General features: G+C 47.7%; 1 protein-coding gene across 2 annotated transcripts in view; it reads left to right on the top strand.

The window, feature by feature from the left end:
• OCRL (oculocerebrorenal syndrome of Lowe) overlaps window positions 1–5,512 on the top strand; it is a 61,107-nt gene extending 55,595 nt beyond the window's left edge. For both annotated transcript variants that reach the window (XM_006862838.1, XM_006862837.1), the window contains 5 exons: window positions 2,615–2,731; window positions 3,392–3,476; window positions 4,095–4,222; window positions 4,906–5,017; window positions 5,388–5,512. In XM_006862838.1, coding sequence (XP_006862900.1) covers window positions 2,615–2,731; window positions 3,392–3,476; window positions 4,095–4,222; window positions 4,906–5,017; window positions 5,388–5,512 — 567 coding nt within the window. The remainder of the gene's footprint in view (window positions 1–2,614; window positions 2,732–3,391; window positions 3,477–4,094; window positions 4,223–4,905; window positions 5,018–5,387) is intronic.
• Window positions 5,513–10,869: the final 5,357 nt, after the last annotated feature.

Here is a 10,869-nt window from a genome sequence, read left to right as displayed (position 1 = left end):
GAGTATAGGAAAGACGTTTCCTGCATGGATCAAGCTCATGAAATGGCGGGGGGTACTGCTTAGCTGTCCCCCATTTCCAATGATGGTCAACTCAGAAGTAGCTGTCTGTAGCATGAAGAGTGCCTTGTAATTAGTAACCATAGTGACAGATTAGAGAACACACAGAAACGGTTGAGAAAGAGGGCACAGAATAAGATTGTGGAGCTGAACAGGGCTGGTCCAGCTCTCTGCCTTCAGACAGGCCAAGATAACTTCCCCATTGTGATAGACTGGGCACCTGAGGCCCAGGGAGCTTGAGAAGCGTGCTAAAGTCCTACCACTCCTGATAGTTGGCATGTGTGGTGAACGGTATTGGAGCCTGGACTCAGCCTGCCTGGTGAGGTGCCTCACGCATGGTCTCATGGCCTCACCATTGGCGGCCTGGAAGAGAGCTCCCTGCCTCCACCCAGGACTATCCAGCAGACAAATATGGGCCTGACAAGAAAGTCTTAAAGCATGTTCTTACAGTATCTACTGTGACCTCCCCATTCGGTGAAGGGGATGGTGCACTGTCTTTGGGCCTTACTTATTATTAGCACTACACTTGCAAAGTGTGAGCGTATCAGATGCGGAATGTGTTTTGTCAAGAGAAGACAAAGACAAAGTGCCCCTGGTTTCCCTTTGAAAATTAGAGTTCAGGTTTATTCTGTGGGAAAAAAACACCCTTTCTTTTAAAAGCCTTCTCTCATGTGCATGATCTTTCTCTAGACTTCAGAGACACAAGTATGCTATTTCCTATTCCCACACGTGAAATTACAGATGGAGAGTGGCTGGGCCAGCTAACCTACTGACATTTCATTAACCTTTCTAAACCACTGATTTGAGACAACTCTGTTTCCCAGCCCTTCCTGTTAATAGCAGGCCGTGTTCTCGCTTCATCTTGGACTGTGCCTTGTATTGTCTTCATGCTTTAGTCAGATTTGGTCAGAGGACCTGAATCAGTGCTGAATAATTTCTAGGCGGTAGGTTTGGAGGCATCAGCCTGAGATGTTGTACTTGGATCCAGAAAGTTACTGGGTGCACAGAGGACAGTGTTGGTGCTCAAACATCATGTGGATGCCTGGGCTTAATGTTTGCATCCAGTGAGAAGCGAGCAGATGAACCACTAATAGGGAAGATGAATATCAGGTGATTGAATCTCAGGGGAAAGAAAGGAAGGAAGCAACACGAATTTCAAAGATTTTACTAGGTAGCCAGCTTGCATGCTACCGTTTCCTTCTTTTTCCCTTCAAAAAAGTACCACAGGGTATCAGAGGTCATCGGTGCCACTTGAAGAACACAGTGATCACAAGAAACCCTGGTTTTGCTATAGGCTACATTAATGAAATGCTGATGTTCTTTTACAAAAAGCTATGTGGGTGGGACTTTCAGATGGAATTGACCGATTGTCCAGTGGTGTGCAGGGATTGCCTGGATTTGAGCATACATATGAGGGGGCTTCCGAAAGTTCGTGGGAAGATGGAACTAAATGATAACTGGAATTCTTTCATGAACTTTTGGAAGCCCCTTCATAATACAGGATTTTAAGCTGGACGGGAGTGAGGGGGGTGGGTGGAAGATACAAAAAATGTTCATAGTTTTCTCCACGAGGGTTTTTCTGACGGCTGCCTTTTAACTTGTTTCAAACACCTTGTTTATTTTAGACTCCGTAAGCATGAAGGATCTCTGGTAGTGCAGTGGTTAAAGCACTTGGCTGCTAACCCAAAGCTCAGCAGTGTGACCCCAGGAGCTGCTCATGAGAAATGATGTGGCTATCTGCTTCCTTACAATCCCTATGACCAGTTCCACTCTGTCCTATAGGGGTCACTAGGAGTTGGACTGGAGTCGCTGGCAGTGGGTTTAGCAGTGGATAAACAATTGTGTTTTCTCCCCAGTCCTTTACAAATTCAACTTTAGTGATTGTTCGGCTTTGTGCCACTTGTGGCTTTTCTCTTAGTCTTTTTTCATAAGAACCTAACAGAAAGTGGAAAGATGGGTGGACAGGGTTGAGAGGCCTTAGGAATTTTTGCTGAGCTATTAATATGAATTCAGGCCCTAGACGTGGCGTGCTTTATTCAGTTCATTATTTTTGATTCTTACAGTGTGAGAGTTTTAGTAGCTTAAATTTGGAACTTCTATTGAACCTGAACTACCCCAATGGATCTAATATGGAGAGTTGTCTTTAGCCAAAAGAACCGCATTTAAATCAAGAAGGGAAATAGTTTAGGGTGAGATCCTGAATGAAGTCAAAGTCAGTAAAACTAAGTGTAGACACTGGTGTGTTGACCATTGTGTTTCCTGGTCCCTAGGGAGGTGTGGGCCATACTCTCACTAGAGTACCGGTTCTCGCCGTCACCTCTGAATGTCTAGCACAGATTGCGTCATGAGAAACCAAGCATTATAGGAAGGAGATCCTTTTACCATGGAAATCAGTGTGGAGTATCTGCTGACTAGGGCTGCCCCCAAGTGAGGAAAAAGGAAATTCTTGAGATGAAGATCAAATTGTACCTACATGAAGCAGCATTTGAAGATTAAGTTACACACACAAGACTTTGTTCTGAAACATATTTGATAATCGTTCTTTTTTGTCTGTTAGGAGAAATCTCTTCTGCAGATGGTTCCATTGGAAGATGGTGCCAGTGAGAGACCCCTTCAAGTCCCCAAAGAGATCTGGCTTCTAGTCGATCACTTATTCAGATATGCCTGCCACCAGGTAAGCGAGCAGAGGCCTTCCCTACAGGTTTAGCAGATATGTGAGTATCCGGACCACTGAGCTACTGCCCAGAACAGCGCTGTCAGATGACCTATTGATGTGTGTGCACGTGGAAGTGAGCAAGCTCAGTGAGTCACCTACGATCTCACAATGTGAAGTGGTGAGGCCTGAGAGAGTTCTGTGCCTGAGTCAGGGATGCTTTCTGGTTCTCGTGGAGAGGCTAGGGCTAGGGTGATCACTTCCCCTGTCGGAACTGCTTGAGGCTAAAACCCTTGAAGCAGATTTTATTTGAACTCAAATTTTGTACAGGTTATAGAAATGATACAGGGTAAAGGCACTGTTTTTGACCCCTCCAGAGCTCTGGTAGCGTAGTGGTTACAAGTTGGGCTGCGAACCGCAAGGTCAACAGCTTGAAACTACCAGCTGTTCGGTGGGAGAAAGATGAGGCGTTCTGTTCCCGTAAAGATTTACAGCCTCGGAAACCCTGTACAGGGTGCTATGAGTCGGAACCGACTCCACGGCACATAACAACAACAACATTCCTAATTATTAATATGCATACCACCCTTCCTGTGTACTTCCTTGTTGCTCTACAGACTTTAGGGTGATCTTCAGAACTTTGAGCGTTACTTGTTTGCTTCCTTTTGACTTCTTTGATAGGAGGACCTGTTCCAAACCCCTGGAATGCAGGAGGAGTTACAGCAGATCATCGATTGTCTGGATACCAGCATTCCAGAGACAATCCGTATCCTTCCCGACAAAGGCTCAGGAAGTTCAATGAGTACTTGTGCAAACACTTCTGCCCACTTAACATTCGATATTCCTTCTCTTTATTTTCTTTGTTCGGTCATTCTTATTACAAGGTAACTATCAACTCTATGGCTGTTCTCAGTTCCTTTCTGGGGCTTTAACTTCTCTCAGCATCAGGCTCTTAGTGAAAGCGATCCAGAAGAGGTACCGGAGTCTTTTAATAGGAGTGGAACACATGACCCACAGCATTGCTGCTCTCCTCCCTCCAGGGCCTGGTCCCTCCTGCCACCACCTGCACTACCACTAGGACAGGACCAAGGATGGAGAATGATCACTCTAGACTAGACGAGGGGGCTTCCAAAAGTTCATGGGAGAAATGGAACTCAGCGATAAGGGGATTTTTCTATGGGTTTTTGAAAGCCCCCTTGTACTCTGCTGATTCTGAAACTGGGCCAAACCTCCTAAGAGTCTCTGATCCAGTGTGCCCCAGCTCAGCTGCAGGTGCCTGGGCCAGTCAAATATCAGAGCGCAGGTGGCATCAGTGTGCCCTGAGGGAGTGGGAGGAAGGGAGCTTCGTCACTGCCACCTTTTCCCCTGACTCCCGCTGGCCCAGCTGGTAGTAACCATTCCGTGGCGGAAGCACTGCTCATTTTCCTGGAAGCTCTCCCGGAGCCAGTCATCTGTTACGAGCTCTATCAGCGATGCCTCGACTCTGCCCATGATCCCCGGATCTGCCGGCAGGTGGGTTTTATTCAGCCTCCCTCCCATTTGATGCTGTCTCTGGTAGGAATCATTATGTTTACAAAAGCCAACTACGCTGCCAGCTAGGTGGTGGGATGGGTCTGGATCTATTGTCAGGACTGGACACCAGTGCTGAGAGTTGAGACCCTTCCATCTGAGGTTCAGCAACTGTTTGCTATTAGCTTTGCTACCTATTCCCAGGTGGCCGCTCCATTTACCCTGGTGCCTAGGTAAGACTGGTGCCGCTGGCTGGCCATGGGATTCTGACTGCCATTACCAGGATGGCTGGTAGCACTCGAGAGTCTTGCTGCTCTTGTTCCTTTTTGGTCTCCGTTTCTAATCTGCCTGAAGTCACGTTGACGTACAGTGAGAATGCCTCGGACTCAGAATGTGACGTTGTAGAGAAAACCATTCCATTTGAAAAGGGCCTATTGACACAGCCCTACTTGTGAGGCAGGGTGTGCGTGCCAATGAGTGATGACTGACTGCAGGACTTGATGAGTGGCTGAATGGGACCATTCAGACTTGGGGGTGATCGTTTGGCAGGTGGGGTAGACGATGGGGGATCTGACACACACAGAACTCTTTAACCATTCAAGGGTCAGCTGATTTCATGGAAGCGCTGTGTTCATCTGACTCCTCTCTTCCCTTTTCCCACTTCCCACCACTTTTTCTTCAAACAGGTGATTTCACAGCTTCCAAGATGCCATAGAAATGTTTTCCGCTACTTGATGGCTTTCCTTCGAGAACTCTTAAAATTCTCTGAGTACAACAATGTCAGTGCCAACATGATCGGTAAGGGTGCTCCTTGGTGACGGCTGTTAGCCTGTGTACAGTGCGTCCAGTGCATAACCTACATAATGTACCCGTTGCTGTCGTGTGGGCGCCAACTCCCGGTGACTTGCTATATCAGAGTAGAACTTGACACCCCATGGGATTTTGAGTGGCTGCTTTTTCAGATGCAGATCCCAGGCCTTTCTCTGGGTGGACTCCAAGCCCCAACCTTTTGGTTAGCAGCAAGCACATTAACTGTGTATACCACCCAGGAACTTCACAGAACGTAATTGTTTCCCTCCTCCTATCCTCATCACCTGACCCCCAAGCCCCCAGCTCTAGGATGTTGTCTGATGAAGGGTTTTTCCCTTTTCTTTCTCTCGCCCTCAAGCTACCCTCTTCACTAGTCTTCTCCTGAGGCCTCCACCCAACCTCCTGGCAAGACAGACTCCAACTGACCGCCAGCGCGCTATCCAGTTCCTTCTGGTTTTCCTGCTGGGGACCGATGAAGACTAATTCTCTTCCTCTTCAAGTTCGCCAGGATTTCAGAGGTGAAAGAACTTGGGTTCCAGGTGTTTCTGAATGGTCTGAAAAGTCATGCCACACAAAAGCTCTATTGCAGAGGTTCCGGGTTGTTGGCATAAACACGTTTTGTCTATGATGCAAAAAGAAGCAGGTTTCCTAAGTCCTCCTCTTACCACACCCTCCACAGCAGAATACTTTTAGACTTCTATTGCCAAGCCAAAGTTACCCTATTTTGGTGTTTTTGTGTTTTCTCCTTAGAAGGCAGAGAGATCTGTATCTACACTCTTTGACCTAGGGATGTGTTTGTTGCTGTCATTGTCCTTAGCAGCCTAGGTCTAGGCTTTGAAATGTCCCTACTCTAGGCTCACGAGCACAACAACGTGCTGTCACTCACCTGGAGCACTTTAGGCCACCCATCGTGCCTCACTCATTCGCACTCCACCCCGCCAGTCCTGTCACTGAAGGAAGTCTGGGTTAGGTGGTGGCTGTTTGGGTGTTGTCCACAGCAAGTTACCCGTGTCTGTGTGGCTCTGGACGTTCTGCATTCTTATTACAATGGTGTCTTCATGGCTCCCTAACATTGGCCTTTCATTGGTCTGCACTGGGTGGTGGAAGTCCTTTTTTCTTGTCATAGATCAAATTCAATGGCAAAACTGTAGGGACTATTGAAGAGAACAGCCCATCAATGGGAGAGAATCACAATCCAAATGGAAAGATTTAAAGTATTTCAAGAGTGAGAGTATTTTCATTTGGCAGTTCCTGCTTCCTTCTAGCCCTTTCCCTTTATTCTGGGATGATGTTGTTGGTGTTAAGTGCCATCAAGGTTGGGTGGAGGCCTCAGGAGAAGACTAGTCAATTCTGACCCATAGCGACCCTGTATAGGGTTTCCGAGGAGCAGCTGGTGAGCTTGAACCATCAACCTTGCAGTTCAAACGGCTTTGCAGTCTGGCCCATTAACCCACAGCACCAATAGTCAGGACAAATTCCGGGCGTCCATGGAGCCCACTCCTACGTGGAAACCCACCTCCAGAGAGAGCAACACTTGCACCCGAGTAAACAACAACAGAGGTTCACGCTGGCCTCTCCGGAGGGGTATTAAGGCTTCCTCTCTGGTCTCATGAAGTCCCATGGGCAGAGGCAGCCCCCTCCCTCAGCAGAGTCAATTCTGGGCTCTCTAGCCAACTCCTGCAAGAAGATGATTTCCAGGGTCCACAGGGCCCCCACAGCCACCTTGTCCAGTGCTGTGTAAACGGACTGTGGACAATGGGACCAACCAAGCACCTTAGCTCTCCCACCTGAGACAACCCTCTGAGCTTTTCATATGTTCAAGCTCGGGGGAGCAGCCTTTAATAAAATCTTTTTTTTCTTTTTTTAAATCTGTGTTGGCTGGTAAACAAGCCACCAGCCTCAGACTGCAAAACTGCCTGATAAAATTGGCTTCCTCCCAAGTTGCTTTCACTGAGACCACCCTGAGTCAACTCAGTCTTGCCTGTTACTGCGAAATCTGAGGAGTGTAACATCCAGACTCTGGGTATGGGCGTAGGCACTGACTTTGTGACTTGTCTAAGGAGAGAGGCGACTCTTCCATCTTCTGGGGGTTCTTTGGGAAAAATAAGGTACATATCTTGCAAAATACTGGTGGGAACTCTTTCCTATTGGGAATTAGGGCAGTAAGAGTTATTATTGATGCCAGATAGCTGAGGGTCTGGTGAGTTCATGGACGTTCATGGAGTTCATGGAAGACTGAGATCAGGAGAATTTTGTCAACTCCACTTGGCCAGAAAGTGACCCTAGGAGAGGCAGGTGGTGCTGGCTCAAGGTAGTGACACAAAGACAGGGAAATGCCTCTCCTAGCCGTGCTTACTAGTAGGCTGCCAACTTGGAGTCTTTGAACGTCCCGACATGGAACTCCTCGTGGGGATGGTAATCAGCACGTGTGAGACTGGCCCACTTCTCTGTACACTAAAAGTGCTACGTTGCTTTACTCCCACCTTCTTCCCAGCTCTGGTCAGGGGCTATCTGTAGGGCTGAGGGTTTTCGACAATCTCCAGGTGGGGGGGGGGGGTCCAAGAACTAGACCAGACTTGGGGTCTGCTTCCCTACTGTGCCTATTCCAGGACCCCAACCTGTGCTCCCTAAGTACCTCCCCTGAACAGTGTCATAGCTCCTCGTGTGTAGGATTTCCGGTGCCACTGGCCGAGAAGAACTCTGCATCGATTGCTTTTAGGGATGAAATGATTCAGATCCTTTCCCATCACTGTAACTGGTCTATTTCTCCCAAATGTCTTGGTCACTAAGCAAAGCTGCTAGTGGGATTCTGTATTTTGTGTCATCTTTTTTATTATAATTTATTGCAAATTTGTTTCTGAATAAATATATGTTGTGTTGAAAGTGTGGTCTTGTTGAGTGCAAACTGAGGAGGGAGGCTTCTGGCCTTGGGTCCCTACCAGCTACACCTCTGCTTTCATTTCTGGCCCATCTTAGGGAAAGAGCAGGTGCAGGAATTGTCCATAGATTTGCCCTCTGAGATGAGAAGAGGAGCTCTGGTGGCACAGTGGTCAAGCGCTGGGCTGCTACTCTAAAGGTTATAGTATTTCAAACCCACAGGGGAGAAAACTGGTGGTTGGCTTCCGTCAAGATGACAATGTTGGAATGCCTCCGAGGCAGTTCTACTCTGTCCTACAGGGTTGCTTTGAGTTGGATTCAGCCTGGTGGCAGTGAATGTGGTTTTCAGAGATGAGAAGAAGCCATTCAGAGGCGACTAAAGAAACCCTGTGCTTACAGGGGCTAACCCAGCACTCTGGTTTTACTCTGAAGGATTCAGACAACGGCTTGATCCTGCTAATGGAAGAGATGTTTGTTTTTATTGCACGTAAATATCACACTGGTGAGAGTCATGAGCCCTCCGCCCAGGGATCTGACAAGCTCCAATGTACTCATTTTGGAAGAAACCCGTTGTCCTTGCTAACAAAACTTCAGTAGTTACGAGATGTCCCCCAAAGAGCCTGTCTTCACGTAATCCATTTTACAGCTTTTGAACCCCAGATCTGAACTTCCAGGGATGATGATGTCCAGAGATGTAGCACGTTTGTTTTGTGTTTTGTTTTTGCCTCTCATCTGAACTCTAGCACTTCAAGAGAGGAAACCCCTCATGTGCGCGTGGGGATGTGATTCACGCCAATCTTTTTTTTTTTTTTTCTTAATGCTTTATTGTGAATTATGGATGGGAGGACATCAGCTTCACATTGATCCCATCGTATATCATTTTCCCGCCAATCTTTATAACCACTTTGTGGAATCTGATTCACTTCTTGGAGAATTCTCTTCCCTGAGACTGAAGCGGCCTCAGCTCGAGGTTTCTTCTCAAGCAGGGCCCTCTTTCGGGTGCCTCCATCTGTGAGCTTGGCCCTGCTGAATGTGCTGATTCAGTGTCGTCAGGCAGCTTTTCTAGGCCCACCCAAAGCCTTGGCAGAAGAAGGTGGGGCCTTCAGAGAGCAGTTTGTCCCCAAGGGGTAAAGGACTTCCAACAATTTTGACCCGGCAGCTGCAATTTGGCCAAGCAGCTTTAGAGGTTAATGTTTCTAGAGGTTCAAGAAGAAACCACCCCTGACTGCAGGCTGCCCATTACCAGAAAACCATCAGGGCCTCTCTGGTGGCCAGCCAAGTAGTAGCTCTGGCTCTTGGTGTCGCTGTAAGGTAAATGCACACATTACAACAGCAGAATCATGAAATGTTCGGGAAAGCATCTAAATAGTTGAATCCAACCTCATCATCTGAATGGGAGAAGCCAGGACCACAGGGGACAGTGACTGACTTGACGTCACTCAGGTTAGTGAGACAGCATGGCATACTGAAGACAAGCTTAAGCTTAAGCTTTGGGTTTAGTCCTGGTTACATTCTTTAACTTTCTATTATGAAAATTTCCAAGTATAAAAGTTGAGAGCTGCATGTAACAGGTACCCTACACTCTTATACTAGACTTGCCTCCTTGGCTTCATCTCAGACCTGCCAGTCCAGACTCTGCCACTGCCTAGCTTTCTGTAACCTTTAATTAGCTAATAACCTCTTGAGTTTCCTCACCCGCAAAATGGAATGACCATAATACCTACCTCCTAAGCTTGACTGTGGGTCCTGGTATAATGCTGTAGGCTATAAGCAATGGACTGCTAACCACAAAGTCAGTGTCAAACCCACCAGTTGCTCCTCGGAAGCCCTGTACAGGGTTGACGTAAGTTGGAAACTGACTCGGTAATTAAAAAGCATGACTGCAGGATGTCCACCTCATCACTTCCTGTCCATCATTTACAATAAGATTTACACCACCCCAGGGAGTCCTGGTGTGGTGCTGTAGGATAAGCACCGGACTGCTAATCACAAGGTCGGCGGTTCAAACCCAGCATCCATTCCTTGGATACCCTATATAGGGTTGCGATGAGTCAGAACTGACTCAACGGCATTTAACAACAACAGAACCCACAACACCCTGCACCGTAGGTCTCCCATCTGAGTGTGCAGGAGAATCATCTGGGAAGGTGGTTCCAGAACAGGTTCTCAGGCTAACTCCCCACCCGAAATTCTGAGCCAGGTCTGGCTTGGAAGCCCTATGGGACAGATCTACTTTGTCCTACGGGGTTGCTATGAGTTGGCAATGAGTGTGAGTGCTGGAGTCTGCATTTTTAAATAAAAACCCAGGAACATTTTTGATGCAGGGGTTCACCTAAAGCATCTGTCCCCTGCCCATCTCAGTGAGCCAATAACTTTTTATTGTGGACCATTCATGGACCATTGTTCTTTCATCTGCCAGTGAGCGAAACTCATACCCATTGCAGAACCTTGGCACATGCTATGTGTACCCAGCAAAGTCTGCTAACACTTGAGAATGTTTCAGCCCCCATCTTTGCTGGGCTGAGTGCTAAGGTGCTCTCCACGCCCCCGTGCCCTCTCCCTTCTCACACTCCTGTGCTTTCTTGCACAAACACACTGCCTGACTGCCACTGGATCTGCCATAGAACCATCCTCTTCATCTCTTGAGGACCCCTCATGTAACCTGTGACCGCGGTGGCTCCATACGATAAGCACTGGACTGCGAACCACAAGGTCCATGGTTCGAGCCTGCCAGGCACTCCGCAATAGAAAGATGAGGCTTCCTACTCCCTTGAAGATTTAAAAAGCCCAGAAACCCTACATAGGGCTGCTATGACACCAACTTAAGGGCACTTAACAACAATAGTGGTACTTGAAAGGCCGGAAACAAGTGGCTCTTTGTAGAGACTCGAATAGTCAGACTGCTGGGTTCAAATCCCAGCTCTACCACTTACTGGAGTCCTGGTGTGGTGCTGTGGGTTAAT

This window comes from Chrysochloris asiatica, unplaced genomic scaffold (assembly GCF_000296735.1).
Source record: "Chrysochloris asiatica unplaced genomic scaffold, ChrAsi1.0 scaffold00051, whole genome shotgun sequence".
In the NCBI taxonomy this organism is placed as follows: Eukaryota; Metazoa; Chordata; class Mammalia; order Afrosoricida; family Chrysochloridae; genus Chrysochloris; species Chrysochloris asiatica.
This window is presented reverse-complemented; position numbering and strand designations above follow the sequence as displayed.